We start from the raw sequence: 21,783 nt of genomic DNA on the forward strand, positions 1-21,783 counted from the left end.
AATGTACAAAATCAGCAGGGGATCAAATACTTTTTTCCCTCACTGTAGGGCAGCAGCCTCTAAGGTGCAGGGTTGAGTAACGTGGTGGTAGCCGGCTAGTAATGACTATTTAACAGTCTGATGGCCTTGAGATAGAAGCTGTTTTTCAGTCTCTCTGTCCCAGTTTTGATGCACCTGTACTGACCTCGCTTCTGGATGATAGCGGGGTAAACAGGTCGTGGCTCGGGTGGTTGATGTCCTTGATGATATTTTTGCCCTTCCTGTGACATTGGGTGCTGTAGTTGTCCTGGAGGGCAGGCAGTGTGCCCCCAGTGATGCGTTGGGCAGACCGCACCACCCTCTGGAGAGCCCTGCGGTTGCGGGCGGTGCAGTTGCCATACCAGGCGGTGATACAGCCTGACCAGATGCTCTCAATTGTGCATCTGTAAAGGTTTGTGAGGGTTGAATTTCTTCAGCCTCCTGAGGTTGAAGAGGCGCTGTTGCGCTTTCTTCACCACACTGTTTGTAGCCATGAAGTGTTTTGAAACACTGGTCATGGCTCACATCAACACCATTATCCCAGAAACCCTAGACCCACTCCAATTTGCATACCACCCCAAGAAATCCACAGATGATGCAATCTCTATTGCACTCCACACTGCCCTATCCCACCTGGACAAGAGGAACACCTACATGAGAATGCTATTCATTGACTACAGCTCAGCTTTCAACACCATAGTGCCCTAAAAGCTCATCACTAAGCTAAGGACCCTGGGACTAAACACCTCCATCTGCAACTGGATCCTGGACTTCCTGACGGGCCGCCCCCCGGTGGTAAGGGTAGGTAACAACACATCTGCCACGCTGATCCTCAACACGGGGGCCCCTCAGGGGTACGTGCTCAATCCCCTCCTGTACTCCCTGTTCACCCATGACTGTATGGCCAGGCACGACTCCAACACCATCATTAAGTTTGCCGATGACACAACAGTGGTAGGCCTGATCACCAACAACGATGAGACAGCCTATAGGGAGGAGGTCAGCGACCTGGCCGTGTGGTGCTAGGACAACAACCTCTCCCTTCACGTGATCAAGACAAAGGAGATGATTGTGGACTACAGGGGAAATAAAGAGGACTGAGCACGCCCCCATTCTCATCGACAGGTTGAGAGCTTCAAGTTCCTTGGTGTCCACATCACCAACAAACTATCATGGTCCAAACACACCAAGACATTTGTGAAGAGCGCACGACAAAGTCTATTCCCCCTCAGGAGACTGAAAAGATTTGGTATGGGTCCTCAGATCCTCAAAAAGTTATGCAGCTGCACCATCGAGAGCATCCTGACTGGTTGCATCACTGCCTGGTATGGCAACTGCTCGGCCTCCGACCGCAAGGCACTACAGAGGGTAGTGCATATGGCCCAGTACATCACTGGAGCCAAGCTTCCTGCCATCCAGGACCTCTATACCAGACAGTGTCAGAGGAAGGCCCTAACAATTGTCAAACACTCCAGACACTCTAGTCATAGACTGTTCTCTCTGCTACCGCACGGCAAGCGGTACCGGAGCGCCAAGTCTAGGTCCAAAAGGCTTCTTAACAGCTTTTACCCCCAAGCCATAAGACTCCTGAACAGCTAATCAAATGGCTACCCAGACTATTTGCATTGTCCCCCCCACCCCACCCCACCCCCTCTTTTACGCTGCTGCTTTTCTCTGTTTATTATCTATGCATAGTCACTTTAACTGTACCCACATGTACATATTACCTCAATTACCTCAACTAACCGGTGCTCCCGCACATTGACTCGGTACCGGTACCCCCTGTATATAGCCTCCCTACTGTTATTTTATTTTACTGCTGCTCTTTAATTATTTGTTATTTTTATTTTTTACTTATCTATTTTTTTACTTAACACAGCATTGTTGGCTAGGGGCTTGTAAGTAAGCATTGTAAGGTCTACACCTGTTGTATTCGGCGCATGTGGCAAATAACATTTGATTTGAATTGGACCATTTCAGATTGTCAGTGACGTGTACGCCGAGGAACTTGAAGCTTTCCACCTTCTCCACTGCAGTCCCGTCGATGTGGATAGGGGGTGCACCCTCTGCTGTTTCCTGAAGTCCACGATCAGCTCCTTTTTTTTCTTGACATTGAGGGAGAGGTTATTTTCCTGGCACCACTCCGCCAGGGCCCTCACCTCCTCCCTGTAGGCTGTCTCGTCATTGTTAGTAATCATCTGCAAACTTGATGATTGAGTTGGAGGCATGCATAGCCACGCAGTCATGGGTGAACAGGGAGTACAGGAGGGGGCTGAGCAGGCACCCTTGTGGGGCCCCAATGTTGAGGATCAGTGAAGTGGAGGTGGTGTTTCCTACCTTCACCACCTGGGGGCGGCCCGTCAGCAAGTCCAGGACCTAGTTGCACAGGGCGAGTTTCAGACCCAGGGCCCCGAGCTTAATGATGAGCTTGGAGGGTACTATGGTGTTGAAGGCTGAGCTATAGTAAATTTTGTCACAGAACACAATGCCACAGATGTCTCAAGTTTTGAGTGAGCATGCGATTGACATGCTGACTGCAGGAATGTCCACCAGAGCTGTTGCCAGAGAATTGAATGTTATTTCTCTACCATAAGCCGCCTCCAATGTTGTTTTAGAGAATTTGGCAGTACGTCCAACCCGCCTCACAACCGCAGACCACATGTAACCACGCCAGCCCAGGAGCTCCACATCCGGCTTCTTCACCTGCGGGATCGTCTGAGACCAGCCACCCGGACAGCTGATGAAACTGTGTGTTTGCACAACCGAAGAATTTCTGCACAAACTGTCATAAACTGTCTCAGGGAAGCTCATCTGCGTGTTCTTCATCCTCACCAGGGTCTTGACCTGACTGCGGTTCGGGGTCGTAACCGATTTCAGTGGGCAAATCCTCACCTTCGATGGCCACTGGCACGCTGGAGAAGTGTGCTCTTCACGGATGAATGCCGGTTTTAACTGTACCGGGCAGATGGCAGACAGCGTGTATTGCGTCGTGTGGGCGAGTGGTTTGCTGATGTTGACGAACAGAGTGCCCCATGGTGGCGGTGGGGCTATGGTATGGGCAGGCATAAGCTAAAGGATAACGAACACAATTGCATTTGATCAATGGCAATTTGAATGCACAGAGATACCGTGACGAGATCCTGAGGCCCATTGTCGTGCCATTCATCCGCCGACATCACCTCATGTTTCAGCATGATAATGCACGGCCCCATGTTGCAAGGATCTGTACACAATTCCTGGAAGCAGAAAATGTCCCAGTTCTTCCATGGCCTGCAAACTCACCAGACATGTCACCCATTGCACATGTTTGGGACGCTCTGGATCGACGTGTATGACAGTGTGTTCCAATTCCCGCCAATATCCAACAACTTTACACAGCCATTGAAGAGGAGTGGGACAACGTTCCACAGGCCACAATCAACAGCCTGATCAACTCTATGCGAAGGATGTCGCGCTGCATGATGCAAATAAATGGTGGTCACACCAGATACTGACTGGTTTTCTGATCCACACCCCTACCTTTTGTTTAAGGTACACTATATATACAAAGTATGTGGACACCCCTTCAAATTAGTGGATTCGGCTATTTCAGCCGCTACTATTGCTGACAGGTATATAAAATCGAGCACACAGCCATGCAATCTCCATCAACAAACATTGGCAGTAGAATGGCCTTAATGAAGAGCTCAGCGACTTTCAACTTGGCATCGGCCACCTTTCCAACAAGTCAGTTCATAAAATTTCTTCCCTGCTAGAGCTACCCCGGTCAACTGTAAGTGCTATTATTGTTAAGTGGAAATGTCTAGAAGCAACAACGGCTCAGCCACGAATGGTAGGCTACACAAGCTCACAGAACGTGACCGCCGAGTGCTGAAGCGTGTAGCTTGTAAAATTAGTCTGTCCTCGGTTGCAACACTCACTACCGAGTTCCAAACTGCTTCTGGAAGCAATGTCAGCACAATAACTGTTCGTTCGTCGGGAGCTTCATGAAATGGGTTTCCATGTATTGTATTTGTATTTATTATGGATCCCCATTAGCTGCTGCCGAACAGCCGCACAAAAGTGCTATTCTTGTGTGTGTACGCCTGTGTGTGAAGGCCTTTTCCTGTTTCAGCATAACAATGCCCCCGTGCACAAAGCGAGGTCCATTCAGAAATGGTTTGTCAAGATCGGTGTGGAAGAACTTGACTGGCCTGCACAGAGCCCTGAGCTCAACCCCATCGAACACCTTTGGGATGAAATGGAACGCTTACTGCGAGCCAGGCCTAATCGCCCAACATCAGTGCCCAACCTCACTAATGCTCTTGTGGTTGAATGGAAGCAAGTCCCCGCAGCAATGTTCCAACATCTAGTGGAAAGCCTTCTCAGACGAGTGGAGGCTGTTATAGCAGCAAAGGGGGGACCAACTCCATATTAATGCCCATGATTTTGGAATTAGATGTTTGACTAGCAGGTGTCCACATACTTTTGGTCATGTAGTGTATCTGTGACCAACAGATGCATGTCTCTATTCCCAGTCATGTGAAATCCATAGTTTAGGGCCTAATGAATGTATTTCAGTTGACTGATTTCCTTATATGAACTGTAACTCAATAAAATTGTTGAAATTGTTGCATGTTTATATTTTTGTTCAGTGTGTAAGTAGAGACTAAGTTGGAAGTGAAGGAAAATGATTGATGTGGACTGGTCCTTTGTGTCTGTGTTTCAGACCAGGAGAGCAGTGCATCCCAGAGTGTGGGTCGGGTCCAGGCAGAGCTGGATGAGGAGAGGCAGCGCTACCAGAACCTGCTCAGGGAGTTCTCCAGACTGGAGCAGAGATATGACAACCTACAGGAGGCCAAGGTAACTGTGTGCGTGCGCCTGTGTGTGCATCCGTGCACATGTGCATGTAAGTGTCCTATGCCAAGATAATGTCCAATGGTTCTCTGTCTCCTTCTACCCTTCAGTTCCAACCTGGCCACAGGAGAAACAATTCTACTCAGAGCAGCCTGGAGTCTGACTCCAACTATCCTTCCATTTCTACCTCGGAGGTGGGAGACGCTGACGATGCCATCCAGCTCGTAGAGGTAAGACCCTCTTAACCAGTATGAACCAGTATAATCCAGTCTTATACAGTCTGTACATAGTTGCTTGTGCTAGGTTTTTGTTGTGACCTGACATTGTCACCCTGCAGGAGATGGGAGTGGAGAAGGCAGCAATGGACATTGGTGTGTTCATGAAGCTGCAGAAGCGTGTTAGAGAGTTGGAACAGGAGAGGAAGAGACTGCAAGTCAACCTGGAAAAGATGGAGGACCAGGCTAAGGGCAAGGTGGGCCCATGTCTCAGTCTAGTGTAGTGTTCTTTTCTAGCTTGTTTTTGTATGCTTCTAAAAGATTTACACAGAAGTTTCTCCCATTACTGCAGGTTGAGCTTTTGATCTTAAAAATATTTTGTCTTGAATACCTTTAAGTTTAAGATCAGGATCGTGATTGTGATCCTCAAGCTTGGTGCTTGGGTAATAACATTGCATAATAGCTGCCTGCCTCCACCTTATCAACCCGAAGTGGAATAAATACTTTTTACTATCTTGCTTAGGGAATTGATCCAAAGACCACGTCAGAGCAAGAGAGTGAGGACCTGGCCTACAACAGTCTCAAGGTACAGATCCATCCACTGCCACACATATACACACACTAACATACATACATACATACATACACACATGCACGGACAGTGTGCGGTACTAGTCTGCAGTGGGATGTCTCTATTTGTGGTGTTCGATTTCTTCTTCACTCTGGCTGTTCTGCTGCCTTTGGCCGTCCTGCCTCTGAAACTGTGGGTGAGTAGAACTTCCAGAGGATAGAGAGAGATACTGGCAGGCAGGGCATGGGTACATGGTAGGATAGAGAGAGATACTGGCAGGCAGGCAGGCAGGCAGGGCATGGGTACATGGTAGGATAGAGAGAGATACTGGCAGGCAGGCAGGCAGGCAGGGCATGGGTACATGGTAGGATAGAGAGAGATACTGGCAGGCAGGCACGGCATGGGTACATGGTATAATTTAGGCAAAAGAGAGCGGTTTGTGGAGAGAGTTGGGTAGAGATGCCGGTGGGACAGGCAGGATTTGGGTGAGAGCGAGAGAGAGGTGGGTGGGAATAGAGTGACGGGGTTGCAGCAGGGATGCTCTGATGGGAGGGTGCCATGTAGAGAGAGAGACCACACTGATGGGCACCCCTGGGGCAGAATTTGATGTTCAGGTAATGTGTAAAGGGAAAGAACACGCAAACACAGAGACCATTTTCTTTTATGTGCCTTGGTGAGAGAGAACCACTCTCTCTTGCTTTTGGCATGGATAATAAATCATTAACTTCTATGGCATAGTAGAGCTAAACAGTGTGATTAAGACGGATGCATTACAAGATTATCAGAAGAGTCCGTCTCAAAGTGCTCTTTGAATTGAGTCAAGTGAGAGTTCAAAGTACAAGAGAATACAATTTTAACATTTTGCTGTGGAATACTTACTTCACTTACACTAAAAATAGCTAAAACGACACTATTGTATTGTGAGAGTAAATAGGTTTTGTTCTTTGCATTCTGTGACATGAATGATGACTGCTACAGTACTGTAAATCATAAACTTTGTAATATGAGCAAAATTTGAATATTTGTTTTATGTTACAACAGAAATAGATATATGGAAAATAATAAATGAAAATGTGATATGAACTGAATATATGAAAAGATTTGTACCTGTAACCCCAAAAAATTGGCCCATCTCTACAGGGGGCTTGCTTTTTGCATCTCGGTCAATAGCACCATAATAGCACAAGCCACATGGTTTAGATTTGCTATGGTTTGAGCCATTAGTCCTACTGTAGCTGAGCAACATGTCACTGCAGAGAGAGAGTTGAGCACTATAAGTCACTGGTACGGTATCTTAGAATATTAATAATCTTGTCAGTCTATCCATTTATCAACTGCAGTAGTCTGAAAGCCAAGGGTGGCTTTTACCTACATTCCTTAGCTCAGGGCCTGCAAGTGATTTTTATTTGGGCCCCCAAACGTTTTTGTTTTGGTCTCCCCAACATTTCCATGAATCACTAGGAATTCAGCTAAAAATCTGTTTAATTTAGGAAATCTGTTTCCAAGTATTCCCACAAATAAAAAAGACGTGATCGTGTCTCAATGTAATCAAGGTATGAAATGATTTGTTATTTTCAAATACAATCTCTTTTTGGGCTTAGTTGTGGTCACTTTGCAGTGTACAAGTTATTATAATTATTTTCCGGTCCTTCGACCATTCGCTCCGACAATAATCGGCTCAGGTTGCCTACCCCTGCCATACTGTAGCTAAATAGCTACTTGCTATAGCTAAAATGAATATCAACTACAAAAGGTTTTGATGTCTCTAAAAATATTTACTTACTAAGCTACTCACAATGAGCACGGTTACATGCACACAATAATACTATTATTATGGATAGTCAGATTACTATAATAGATTGTTTAAAACGTTTACATGCTTTGCAAGAAAAATTATTTCCCTAATAATCCTGTTTCCATGGACACATCTGAAATCAGGCTTCCTGATGGGACTCTGATAAATGCAGAAAATCGGTATTCAAAATAAACATTCTATCACGGTGACCATGTTGTTTTTGTGACGCCAATTTGATTCTGAGTTTGGATATATAAAGTCTGTTTGCCAAAATTATTTGTAAGATGTATTCTTTCAGTTTTTCCGAACTCACTTCACTCGCGCATAAGAGGGAGGCTTGCACTACCGGTGCTGTCACATGCCTAGATAAAATACACTGCTGGAACGCCGACTAAGCTGTTTACATGTCCTAATAATTCAAAAGATTGCTCAGAAAACCAGGTGGTTTAATCAGCGTATGCTTACATCGATTATGACCGTACACCGTTTAAGATAAGCAGAGTAAGGCGTTTACATGACTATTTCCATACTCGGCCTACTGCCATAATCAGTTTAATATATAATTATTAGTGTGCATGTAAACATACTCAATGTGGCAGCAATCACATATTATTCTGCTCTACAGTGAGTGTACAAAACATTAAGAACACCTTCCTAATATTGAGTTGCACCCCCCCCTTTGCCCTCAGAACAGCTTCAATTTGTCGGGGCATGGACTCTACAAAGTGTCTAAGCGTTCCACAGGGATGCTAGCCCATGTTGACTCCAATGCTTCCCACAGTGGTGAAGGTGGCTGGATGTCCTTTGGGTGGTGGACCATTCTTGATACACACGGGAAACTGTTGAGCATGAAAAACTCAGCAGCGTTGTAGTTCTTGACACAAACAGGTGTGCCTGGCACCTACTACCATAACCCGTTCAAAGGCACTAAAATATTTTGTCTTGCCCATTCACCCTCTGAATGGCACACATACACAATCCATGTCTCAGTTGTCTCGAGGCTTAAAAATCCTTATTTAACCTGTCTCCTCCCCTTCATCTACACTGATTGAAGTGAATTTAACAAGTGACATCAATAAGGGATCATAGCTTTCACCTGGATTCACCTGGTCAGTCTATGTCATGGAAAGAGCAGGTGTTCTTAATGTTTTGTACACTCATTGTATATTACTTTATTACTTTTATTGTTATCAATCACTGTCATTCTTTCCCACATTGAGCCTTGGTATTTAATCACTTTTATAACCAATGATTACCTAAGCTCAATTTTAGATTGCCAATAAATCTCTTTGTACTTTGGCCGTGTGTTTCCACAGAGGCAGGAGCTGGAGTCTGAGAACAAAAAGCTGAAGAACGACCTGAACGAACTGAGGAAGGCCATCGCTGACCACGCCTCCCAGAACAGCTCCTCCAATGAGCTGCAGGACGGCTACAACCTGCTGCTTGGCCAGCTCAAAGCAGCCAATGAGGAGCTGGAAGTGCGCAAGGAGGAGGTCCTCATCCTCAGGACTCAGATTGTCAGTGCAGCCCATCAGAAAGAGGAGACAACCAATCACATCGTAAGTTGACAAACTGGGAGTTAAGTTGACATGGCTTTGGTTGCCTGTACTTGGGAAATGCAGCATTGATTGTCCAGTTTATATGTCCCTGTTTGCTAATCAAAATGTTATCTACAGACACATTAAGGACGGCTGATATACTTTTCTTGTTTGTGACTCTGGTTTGATGGGCAACATGATTATAATGTGGTGAAATTTTATTGGGTCAAATCAGCCATATGATGAAAAGCACATGATAGTCAGTCCTGTATATTATGGACTTCAGTGACTAGCTTCTTACACAAAACAAAAAAGTTGAATAAGACATTTGATCAAATGTTACATTCTAGTTGGGTTCAGACAAAGGTACATTTTAGTCATTTAGCAGACGCTCTTATACAGAGCTACTTACTGTAGTGAGTGCATACATTTTCATACTTTTTCGTACTGCTCTCCCGTGGTAATCGAACCCACAACCCTGGCGTTGATACCAGAGAAACTTGTCATAACAGCCATGCTCTACCAACTGAGCCACATGGGACCATTAATATGTATAGACTAGTATGTAACTAGAGAGTCTCATTATGAGACTTTTGACAGAGACTGGCCTCCAAGTCAGACCTCCAACTGAGATGGGACTAGGAGTGTAAAAGACTGGGAGTCGATGGCAGATCAGTCCTAACATGGTAATGTTCCTACAGTGTATTCATCTGAAGTTATGTCCTGATGAAGAGCGTAACGTTTGGTTTGGGAGCTCAGACTCAAGGACAGGAGACTAGAAAGGACGATGGTGTGGAAAGCAGAAGAACAAACAGCTTTTAATCACAGAGGCGTATCTCTCCAATTCTCATTTCCCCCTCACGCCTCACAAAGACATTTCCCTAACAGAGAGAGAGAGATGTGGCAGAAGGAGGAGGAGATCACTGTCAGTATCATGACTCTCTTTATGTGGCTGTCTAGTTAATATATCAGACTACTGAGCTGCTCTCTCCCAGTCCCACCTTCTAGGTTAGTGGAGGATATGCTTGGCATGTCATACTCCTTAGAAGGATGTGATTATGATTGACATGTTTTGCCCTCAGAGATGATGGCCTGTCTCTCTGATTATTCCTTCCCCAATTGTTTAAGCTGATTGGTTCAGATGCTGAGCTAGACTGGTATGAAAGTGTGTTGAGGACAGTTTTACTACAATATACTGTATGACTGAGGTTTATCAGTGAGTATTAAACACTGATTGAGTTTGATCTAAAGAGGAAAAAAGATTAATCGATAAATGTCTGCATGATTCATTACCTTATAAAGCAGTTGTATCCACCAACTCTCTCCCAATGTCTTTACTACCTCCACGACGCCGTCACAAATTGACCTGTATGTCTCGCCCTCTCCTCTTCATAGGAAACCAATAACGAGGCTGAATGGACCAACAGCAAGAAGCCCATAGACAAGGAGGAGGCTGTGAGGGCCTACCATGGACTCTGTGAGTCTAAGAAGTACGTTTGTCTTTCTTTACCTCCTATTGTGAGTGCAGTAATAGAAAACAAACAGGCCTGTGATGAATATGGACGTTTCTGGTTTTTCTCTCATACCCACTAGTGCACAGAATGGGCAGCAATGTTTTTCAATGTAAATATCACATTGTTACTTATGGATTGACAGGGTGAAATGGAAATGGGTTAATTTGTCACACTGGTGGTTCAGCTTTCATTCTATGTGACTACATACAATTCCGTAAGTGTTGCCTACTGTAGTTTTGTCCAACTGGAGATTGCCTAGAGACGTTCACTACTGTACCTCTATGCCCAGCTTTCAGTTCTACTGCCAACATCAGTCAGTTGTAGTCCAACAGACACCATTTAGCTACAGTATGTTCAACGTAAGAGAAGATAACAGAATGACTTTATTGTCCCCATGGGGACATGCGGCTCTGTGCATACATAAAAACACATAATCAGGGATTGACAGAGGACACACACAGACAATAAAAAGTTCAGTTCATGAGCGATTTAACGATCATCTGCACACTACAGTATATACACTATACACAATAGAACGCTCTGTCAACTTCAATGTTAGCTGTAGGCCAGTCCGCTGGTCCTACTGGTGGTTTTCAACGTTCAGGAGCCTTACTACCGCTGGGATCGTTTGGCTCAAACTCCTGCTAAAGAGGATGTCTGAGGTCCATCAGTACCTGACAGACAGACAGACAAACAAACCAAAAAGCTCTTTTAGTGCAGATTTTTCCAAATGAAAATTTTAACTAGGCTAGCCCCGAGAGGCAGTTCAGAAATATCACAGAGGGTTGGAATTTTCCTTTCAGGGTAACATCAGGTCACCTTTCTGATCAAAACTGGCCCCATCATTCTGAAGTTCTGGTGACATATTGATGGCAAACTGCAATGCTTTTGATTCCACCCCATTGTCGTGCCCCCCCCCCCCCCCCCCCTCTCAGATTACCAGGGAGGGAAGACATTTGTGTTGCTCATGATGAGCCACTCGAAGCACACAGATTCATCTCGACTCAGAGCAATCTTCCATTCCCTCGTGATCTATTCCTGTCCTTTTTATTTATCTTTCATTCTCTGTGTCCCGGCCCGGCTGGAGGATTCTAGCCTAGACACCATGCTGATTTAACATCTCTGTTGTGTCTGGAGAGCAGAACCTTTTAACCTTTAGGGAAGTGTTAGACATTGTCGTTATGGCAACATGACCCTGCAGATAGATGGCAGTAATGAGAGGCAGGTGGCCATATAATGACACCCTCTCACCCTGCAGAAATGATCTGGTTTTAAAAGGGTGAACATCCCTGTGGGTCTAGGTGCATATGAAAGCTTTTGCCTAGAGAGAGGTCCATCACTGTGCTTTAGAGGAGATGGTAGTCTGTGTCTGTCTCTGTCTGTCTGTCTGTGCCAGTTCGCGCGTGTGTGTGAGGGCTTTTTGCTATGTCAGCTATAAGATTTTAACTGCAAAATCTCTGGTTCCTCTTGAGGTTTCTGCTCTACCTCTCTGTGGTGCTAACTCCTCTTGCTCTGTTCTGTTTTCTCATGTCAATTTTTTTTCACTTCCATTTCTCTCCCTTCCACTCTTCCTTCCTCTTTCTTTCTTTCTTCCTTCCTCTCTCTTTCTTTCTTCCTTCCTCTCTCTTTCTTCCTTCCTTCTTCTCTCTTTCTTCCTTCCTTCCTCTCTCTTTCTTTCTTCCTTCCTCTCTCTTTCTTCCTTCCTTCCTCTCTCTTTCTTCCTTCCTTCCTCTCTCTTTCTTCCTTCCTTCCTCTCTCTTTCTTTCTTCCTTCCTCTCTCTTTCTTCCTTCCTTCCTCTCTCTTTCTTCCTTCCTTCCTCTCTCTTTCTTTCTTCCTTCCTCTCTTTCTTCCTTCCTCTCTCTCTCTCTCTCTCTCTCTCTCTCTCTCTCTCTCTCTCTCTCTCTCTCTCTCTCTCTCTCTCTCTCTCTCTCTCTCTCTCTCTCTCTCTCTCTCTCTCTCTCTCTCTCTCTCTCTCCCCCCCCCCCTCCCTCCTGCCTTGCCGGCGACAGCAGAGCTTCAGACTGGGGTTATTTGAATGAAGATGGCGAGCTGGGCCTGGCATACCAGGGTCTAAAGCAAGTGGCCAGGTTGTCGTCTTCTGCTTTCCTTCTCTACTTACTGCCTTCATGCTTAATCTCCTACCCTCTTCCTATGTCTGTGGTAAAATGGAAATAATTTAATGGGACAAAAAGAAGCTCAAACTGTGGCGGTTATGATGTAAATGACATATGAAACCATATTGAATACAGTAAGTCTCCACACTATGGTACAGGAATTCTACAAGGTAGAAGTTTGTGAAGGTTTGGTCAGCTTTAGACGTATTGTAACCACCCCCTCTCTCTTTCGTCTTCTCCCTGTCTGCCCCTCACCTCCTCTCTCCCAGGCTGCTGGAGGCCCAGCTTCAGTCTCAGGCCAGGAAGCACGAGGATGAGCTGGCGGCGTTCAACACCCAGATTGAGCTGCTGAAGGATGACATAGAGAAGAAACAGGAGATGCTGAACCACACCATGTCTCTGTCTCCTGAGGCCCAGGTGGAGTACAGCATCCAGCAGGAGATCACCCGCCTCACCAACGACAACCTAGTGAGTACAATATCTACCCCCCCCACTCCATCCATAGAATCTTATTCATAATGAGCTAAAAGGTTAAACTAATCCTATATCAGCACTCCTCCTCTGAGACTCTTTGTGAATACGGGCCCAAGGACACCTATTGGCCCAGAGCTCTGTTGTGTTGACTGTCTTGAATGTTTCTGCTACTACAGGACTTAAAAGAGCTTGTGGAGAAACTGGAGAAGAACGAGAGGAAGCTGAAGAAGCAGCTGAGGATTTACATGAAGAAAGTACCAGAGGTGGAAGGTGAGAGAGCTGGAGGTACTAATGAATATTGTCTGTATTGGTCTCACTGAGCTGTAATAAAGGCCTAATGATGGACCTACAGTATGATGGTTAATATGCATTACTATGACTGTTATTGCAATATTAGTGACCACTTTGTCTTCTTCCCTGTCTGGTGTCTGTGACTGCAGCATCATCCCAGTCCACCAAGGCCAAGCCACAGCTGACCCGCCAGGTGACTGTCCAGCGCAGAGAGAAGGACTTTGAGGGCATGCTGGAGTACTACAAGGAGGATGAGGCCCTGCTGGTCAAAACACTCATCACTGGTACGATGTGGCAACTCAAATCAGCTATGATAGGACAGCATCACAAGTACAACACCTGTCCAGTCCAGAACATATCATTATATTCTCAAATCCACACGATGACTACAATGATCACTGGAATAGTGGATGAACTTGTTCCAATGTTATTGAAATGTAATATTATTGTAATAACTGCATGTTATTGAAATGTAATGTTATTGTAATAACTGTATGTTATTGTGACCTAAAATGTGCTGTTTGGTGTTTCCAGAAATGAAGCCCCAGGCTGTATCAGCCACAGTTCCCTGTCTACCTGCCTACATCCTCTTCATGTGCATCCGCCATGCAGACTACATCAACGATGACCAGAAGGTCCACTCTCTGCTCACCTCCTCCATCAACGCCATCAAGAAGGTCCTCAAGGTATAGATACAGAGTTCTATTCACACATATGGATGGAGACTTCACACATACTTTAATATCTGTTTGCAATGGATCTTTGGAAGTCAATTGCGAGGAAAGATTGGTCAGAAATACAGTACAGCGATTCTGGTATTTAACACACTTTCATTTTACAATTCCACTGCAGAAAAACAATAATGACTTTGAGATGACCTCCTTCTGGCTGGCCAACACGAGTCGTCTGCTGCACTGTCTCAAACAGTACAGTGGAGATGAGGTGAGACTTATTGATCTTTCAGAGATTATTGTGCTCATTATAAACTGTGAAGAGATGCTAGATGTTCAGTACTTGAGCTCATTGAAATATACAATCGGATTACTCCTTGATCTCTCTACATACACAATGCATTTTAAAGATTACAGACTTTTCTAGAGCAACATAAATACACTTGTTGTAAACACTCTACAAAATGTAACTCTCTACAACTGTCATCCCTGTCTTGTTGTGTGTTCCCAGGCCTTTATGACTCAGAACACAGCCAAGCAGAATGAGCACTGTCTGAAGAACTTTGACCTGGCAGAGTACCGCCAGGTGCTGAGTGATCTCTCCATTCAGATCTACCAGCAGCTCATCAAGGTGGCAGAGCACATGATGCAGCCCATGATCGGTGAGGAGCTGGGGGAGCTAAGGGCCAAGAGCTGTATGGTCCAGAAGTTAGGGACAATGGAATTGGAAATGGACCAACTTATTCTTCATTCTGGGTTGATTGTACCGCTGTTTTCACATTGAAGAATTACTTACATGATATTAGACTTTTATACTGTATTCCCTTATATTACTGATCTACATATAGTTCAGTACTTAGGTTTCCTAAATTGAGAAAAGTTAACCAATGAAACCTATAGAAATGTATGAATGAATGAATACGTTGCATGAAAGACTATCTCCTTCCTTCCCCCGGGCAGTGTCGGCCATGTTGGAGAGTGAGAGCATCCCCAGCCTGGCGGGAGTAAAGCCCATGGGTTACAGGAACCGCTCCTCCAGTATGGACGGGGAGGGCCCAGGGAGCTACACCCTGGAGGCCCTGATCAAACAGCTGGGCCAGTTCCACGGTGTGATGGGCGAGCATGGCCTGGACCCAGAGATAGCAAGCCAGGTGGTCCGGCAACTGTTCTACAGCATCAACGCTATCACCCTCAACAACCTGCTGCTCAGGAAAGACGTCTGCTCCTGGAGCACTGGCATGCAGCTCAGGTATGTTTACATATATACAGAACCTTGCTGGGGATGTTCTATATTACTAGGGCCTGACCAGGAAAAACTCCAGGTTCTTAAAGGGAAACTCTACCCAAAAGCTAAATTTTGGTATTTGTTTCATTAGTCCACTGTTGATACAGTCCCAAAATGTTTTGCATGTCAGCAATTTAGTTTTCAAGATATTGGACTTTCAAGAACGAAAGTGTCACTGGCCACATCATCATGATGATGCAAAATGGGACTATGAACAGTGGACTAATGAAAAAAATACCAAAAGAGTTTCCCTTTAACGGTACATACAGTATTGCTGAGAGGAGAGGAGCACTGGTACAGAGAGGGAAAATAACTGTAGCTCATTACAGTAGCATAAGGGATTTGATGAAGGCTATTCACTGAAGAGGTGGGTCTATACTAAGTGTGTTTCACTGTGATTGGGCAGGTACAACATCAGTCAGATGGAGGAGTGGCTGAGGGGGAAGAACCTTCACCAGAGCGGGGCGGTGGTTAACATAGAGCCCGTTATCCAGGCCGCCCAGCTGCTGCAGGTCAAGAAGAAGACGTCCCAGGACGCCGAGGCCATCTGCTCCCTGTGCACTGTTCTCACAATGCAACAGGTACACTTAAACACCTGTTACACAAACCTGTCACACATCACCAATCCTACAGCATCCAGCACACAGAGCTCCACTCACAACTCTGACTATGCCTCAACGTTCACAGGAAGAGTATTAACCAGTGTCTTATTTGTGGTACAGATCGTGAAAATTCTCAACCTCTACACCCCGCTCAACGAGTTTGAGGAAAGAGTCACTGTGTCCTTTATCCGAAACATCCAGGTAACGATACTTCATCTATTTAATCAGTTATTTTCGGTCAATTTTTATATTTATTCTTTTAAATATATTTTTCCACCAAATGTTGTCTATCTTGTTGTTCTCAGAATCGTCTGCAGGAGAGGAATGATGTCCCAAGGCTCCTGGTGGACACCAAGCACACCTTCCCTGTCCTGTTCCCCTACACCCCTTCCGCCCTCAGCCTGGAGACCCTGCACATCCCTGCCAACCTAAGCCTAGACTTCCTCACTCGAGTCTGAGGCTTCAGCGAGGCCTACCACAGGCCTGGTTCTTAGCAAAGAAGAGTAGAGCCCAACAGAGGGCCCTCTAACCTGGGTAACTTACTTCCAGCTGTTGATCTCAACAGCAGAGGGCGACAAGACTACAGCACTCAATGGAAGACAAAGAACCTTCCAACTGACCAACAATGGAGGCTGTCAAGTCTCTGTCTGTGTACATACAGCAGAATGTGTCTGTTATCAAGTCATCCTTTATACCTGTCCATAACTGCAGCTTCCCTTGGTGTCTTCTCCATTGGACTATTGAGATGCTGTGCTTCAATGATTAACCATCAGCTCTGTCCCATCCAGTCATTTATTTTATTCACTGTAAGAAGTCTTTATGGTGAGCCCACTGTAATTAATTCCTCTCACAGATTAATTGAATCTGTGTAAATGTGTGCTCTCACACTTCCATTGACAAAGCATTAATTCCCAGTTAGCCACTCTGCCTTGTTCTACCGTGTCAGCCTCTGTCTTCCTCATGATGAGTTAAATCTCTATGTTCTCAGCCTTACTCCTCTCTAGGAGCAGACAGGAGCAGCACTGCATTGCAGTGGCTCTGTTTGTGACTCACACTGCACAGCCCTGTAGCTCTTCTGCTCTCTATCCTTCCTACGCCTTGAGGAATCCTCAGTCTTCTGAGGCTCAACTTTTATTTGGTATCTCACATAAATAGCTGTTTCTTCTGTGTTCAGATAAGAGCACACAGTCTCCTGCTACACTACATGGTCCAGGAAGTCCGAAGCGCTCAACAGAGAGATGTGTTGTTTGTTTTTACTCTGAATTAAATTTAACTGACTCTGCCATCTCATTGAAATGTTCGGTATCATCTCAGAATAAGGAGAAACAAAGCCAAGCTTTATGTAAGTGAGGATTAAGTCCGATAGATGCATGTGTCGGTGAAGTTGAGTAGAGAGAAAGTGCATTTTAAAATGGGACTAGAGAGGTGCAATACATGAGACACTGAGTGTCCTGTGCAGAGTAAGGTAACAGCAATTCCAGCAGGACAGTCTTAGCCTGGTTCCAGATCTGTTTGTGCTGTCTTGCCAACTCCTTCATGGCATGGCGATGACTGGCAGGAGATGGTAAAACGGCACCAACAGATCTGTGGCCATGCTAGGACAGTCTGCTGCAGGACAGAGGGATTCAATGGAAGTGAGAGACTGTTTGTTAGTAAGTGAGACCAGAGAAAATGAGAACTGCCACCAGACGGGTAGAGGAAGAGCCACCCAGCTATCATACACTACTGATGAGAGAGGACCAATGAAAGTTCACAGTACATTTTGATCCTAAGTAATCGAGAGCGGCATTTGTCTGATTTCTCAAAGGAAGTCTTCTTTGTTGCCATTTCCTTGGACTGCCGTTACAGTTGTGAAGAAAAGAGTATGTGGAAGGTAACTTCATTATGATACTCCGATAGCACTTTATCTAATAAAAGATAATGTCTGCAACTCCACTGTGTTGCCGCTCCGTTCTGCCAATCCTATTGGATAGAAAACACTAATACTGATGTTGCTCCTCTGTGGAGTTGTACGCGCCTTTTCAAATCACAGAACCATTAGCGAGCATTTCCCCTAGCCTACGTTCAGAGATATCAGAGCAGCTTTTACTAGAGCAAAGCCTGTGTGTGAAAGGTCTCTAGCTACTAACAATGCCAATAATGTGTACAGGAGCATCCCTGATTCACCTTGTGTTTTGTTTGGAATATGTTAATGTGGTCTGTTTCGTTTTGAATACAGTTGAGTTTTTTATGGTAAAGCAGGACAGAGTTTATGGTAAATCAGGACAGAGTTTATGGTAAAGCAGGACAGAGTTTATGGTAAAGCAGGACAGAGTTTATGGTAAAGAAGGACAGAGTTTATGGTAAAGCAGGACAGAGTTTATGGTAAAGCAGGACAGAGTTTTTCTAACGCTACTACTCGCCCATTTTGAGTGTAATTCCTTTTCAGACTCTTGTGGGACATTATAGCAGAGTTTCAGAGACTGTTGTGGGACATTATAGCAGAGTTTCAGACTCTCTTGTGGGACATTATAGCAGAGTTTCAGAGACTGTTGTGGGACATTATAGCAGAGTTTCAGAGACTCTTGTGGGACATTATAGCAGAGTTTCAGAGACTGTTGTGGGACATTAGCAGAATTTCAGAGACTCTTGTGGGACATTATAGCAGAGTTTCAGAGACTCTTGTGGGACATTATAGCAGAGAGTTTCAGAGACTCTTGTGGGACATTATAGCAGAGTTTCAGAGACTCTTGTGGGACATTATAGCAGAGAGTTTCAGAGACTCTTGTGGGACATTATAGCAGAGTTTCAGAGACTCTTGTGGGACATTATAGCAGAGAGTTTCAGAGACTCTTGTGGGACATTGTAGAGAGTTTCAGACGCAGGTTCCGATAACACCCTCTCTGCTGCTCTCTTCTGTCAGTTATAAAGAATTTGGTATTGCTTATGTTAAGACTGGAAGAGTAATGCCGAAACGTTGGTGGTTTACCCACAACATTACTGGGAGCTTGTATATAGAGTACAACTCACTTTATTTTCATAGCCTACAGCTTACTCGCCGTTCGTCAGCACCTCTACACAACATTTTTCTGGGTATGCGCCAACTCATGCTTTTTTATACGACTGGAAGTTCACCACTTTTCACTGCATTTCACTTTATGTCAAAACTCACGATCATATACCCATTATATCATGACGCCATACACAGAATAATATATTTCACAGGGGCCACACCCCCAGAGAGGCCTTTAGTCTACAGTTTGAGAAATGTATACATTGTTTGTGTTTTGTATGTCATAAGTTTCATTGCTGAAATAGAACAGGAGTAAAGGAACTGGTGAGTGATTAGAGTATGGTTGCCAGCGTTCATCAATTGATATGTTGTCCTTAATTGAAGCGCTTTCTAAAGCAGTGGTCTTACTTGTCCTAAAGTTTATTGTTGATATGTTTTATGGAAGTGTGTTGGTTGTATGCAGAATAGTACATCTTGTACAATATCAATTTGGTGACATGGACACATTTATTATGCCAACATCTCGTTGAATGATCGAGGATTGCGAATGATGTTTTTATGTACTTAAATGAATAGATTTTAGATTAAGCATTGAAAGCGCACAATGATCTGGTTTTGTGGATGAGTAAATAATAAGTAAATCCATCAGCCAATGGTTTGTATGGTCGGGGTGAGGTACAGTTTTCCTCTTATATCTCTATAATTGCAAAACATATTTAGTCAATGGGTAAAAATAATATACAGTTGAAAATACAGTGTATTGACTCAGTTTGAACAAAATGTAACCTCACAATCTTTCTTAGAAAAATTGTTGTACAAAAGGTCAAATAAAAAAGAGAACATGTTGAATACATGTTTTGTGTTGTGAATTATGTACTGAAAATACTTTGGGGGTTTTGATATAATACCAAAAACCAACGTCAGATGTGATGACAGAATTGCATTAGCAGCTGTGTGGAGTTCCCCTGGGGAAGTTTTAAACTACTCAGAAGGACAGCTCACTCTGTCCTAAAGACCTGTGAGTATACTTTAATAGCACTGTATAGGCACGGCAGCATGGTGCTCCTGCATCTACTCTTAGCTAATAGCACAACTACAGATGGGGAAGGTGAACCACAGCAGTACCCTGCCTCTACATCCTTCCATTTATTACCCTCACCACCACCCACAGCCCTGCAACCACCTGGCATCTGTGGGTATTGGTAGAATGGTTCCTTCCCGGTTTCTCTCTCTCCTCCTCTCTCACACACACCTTCATTACACGCAAACATGGATACACACACACACACACACACACACAGAGCGGTGTGTGGAAGGCTTTGTGAATGTGGCTCTTGGTTGTTTCCCATGGTAGCAGACTGTTGGTTGTTTCCCATGGTAACAGACTGTTGGTTGTGTCTCTACTGTACCTGAGCAGCTGCCACTGAATGGCTGTCTCTCTATCTCAGGTGTCCGTGGTTACCCTTCAGTCTCAGGTTGTTGGTAACTGTTCTCAGAACAGGCTGATCAGTGAGGAAATGATAGCTAGTGTTGCATGGCTTTATTTGGTTTAGTTTTTAAATATATATATTTTAAGTATTTTGTATGTTTAGTGGATAGAGAGCGATAGACGTGAGAGTTAGGAGAGAGAATGTACCGTTCCCAAGCTGGGAACGGTACATCGTACATGTACTCCAGAGGCAGTGGCTTGACCGCTAGAACACACCAGGCAAGTTTACATTTTTGTTTGACAGTAAGGCTGACACAGACAGGTTGATCTTTATTGAAAGAACCAGCAACATTTTCTCTGTCTAATATCTGGCACTCTTATCACAAACTACAGTTCCACAGATTCAGGGTTTTAGGTAGATGAAAGTGTCTTACACGATTATGTTGCCAAATTGGCCTTTACAAACCACGCATGGTTCCTCTTTGACTCTCAGGGGATGACCCAGTATCTCGATGCTCAGCCTGCACCAAAAACCTCAAGAGAACACCATCTCATCTGATTAAGATTAGAACAGGCTAGAAACGTTGTGAGATGACGACATTCACTCTACATTCTGAATGTTGAACACGTTTACAGAGTGACGTAAGGAAGGGGATTTCTTGACCAACTAGTCAAAAGATATGCAGGTGATGCAAGATTATGTGCCATGGAAAGTGTGGACCTACAGATGTAGGATATTAATTTGACCACCCTGTTGCAAAATAACTTTCCTGCAATGCAGTAAATGTAAAACTTGTAGAGTATTTGAGGTGTAGCCTTTTACACTCGTACCCGTATACGGTTGAAAATGGAAGATTTGGGCACTAATAAGCACCTAAATTGGAGCGTAGTGGCTCTACAATAACATGCTGTACACGACGTCATAGCTCTGGCTCTGCGCTTCACAGTGCTGTATGGGTTTTGACTGACAGCTGTTCTGAACTTGAGCACCGTGCGCGACCCGAAGTTGCCCCCATCCCTCCCGCTAATTGGGCAACTTTTGCAAATGTTTTGTTGTCTGAATGAGGGCAATGCTGTCAATTAAGAGGACTCTGTATTTTAAAAGATGAGATGTTTAGGATTATAATAAATACTGCTTTGATGTCATACAAGCAAAGCCAAACACCCGTGAGTCCAAATGAGCACTTCACATTTCCAAATAATAAAACTCATTTCATATACAGTGTCAACGTTTATGATCAATATATTTGATGTACAGTTACAAGATGACATATCATCATACCCTGGGTTGTTCTGAACAGAATGAAAGAAAATTTGCCGTGGCACACGCACCTGAATGCACTCATGACTCCAAAATTATGATCTGTTTCTCTGAATTGACATGTGAAAGCCTAACACTGTAAGATCGTATTTTATAACTTAGCTAGTCATGTTGTA

General features: G+C 44.5%; 1 protein-coding gene across 1 annotated transcript in view; it reads left to right on the top strand.

The window, feature by feature from the left end:
- Positions 1-19,766, top strand: part of LOC311136593 (unconventional myosin-Vb-like) — an 89,584-nt gene extending 69,818 nt beyond the window's left edge. Inside the window, exons 24-39 of the mRNA XM_084170782.1 lie at positions 4,727-4,860; positions 4,965-5,084; positions 5,192-5,326; positions 5,593-5,655; positions 8,752-8,994; positions 10,369-10,463; positions 12,872-13,070; positions 13,253-13,346; positions 13,517-13,651; positions 13,902-14,053; positions 14,220-14,309; positions 14,550-14,700; positions 14,999-15,287; positions 15,730-15,904; positions 16,046-16,126; positions 16,231-19,766. Coding sequence (XP_084026908.1) covers positions 4,727-4,860; positions 4,965-5,084; positions 5,192-5,326; positions 5,593-5,655; positions 8,752-8,994; positions 10,369-10,463; positions 12,872-13,070; positions 13,253-13,346; positions 13,517-13,651; positions 13,902-14,053; positions 14,220-14,309; positions 14,550-14,700; positions 14,999-15,287; positions 15,730-15,904; positions 16,046-16,126; positions 16,231-16,383 — 2,309 coding nt within the window. The 3' untranslated portion in view covers positions 16,384-19,766. The remainder of the gene's footprint in view (positions 1-4,726; positions 4,861-4,964; positions 5,085-5,191; positions 5,327-5,592; positions 5,656-8,751; positions 8,995-10,368; positions 10,464-12,871; positions 13,071-13,252; positions 13,347-13,516; positions 13,652-13,901; positions 14,054-14,219; positions 14,310-14,549; positions 14,701-14,998; positions 15,288-15,729; positions 15,905-16,045; positions 16,127-16,230) is intronic.
- The last annotated feature ends 2,017 nt before the right edge of the window (positions 19,767-21,783 follow it).

Source organism: Coregonus lavaretus (genome assembly GCF_964263955.1).
Source record: "Coregonus lavaretus genome assembly, chromosome: 10".
Taxonomy (NCBI): Eukaryota; Metazoa; Chordata; class Actinopteri; order Salmoniformes; family Salmonidae; genus Coregonus; species Coregonus lavaretus.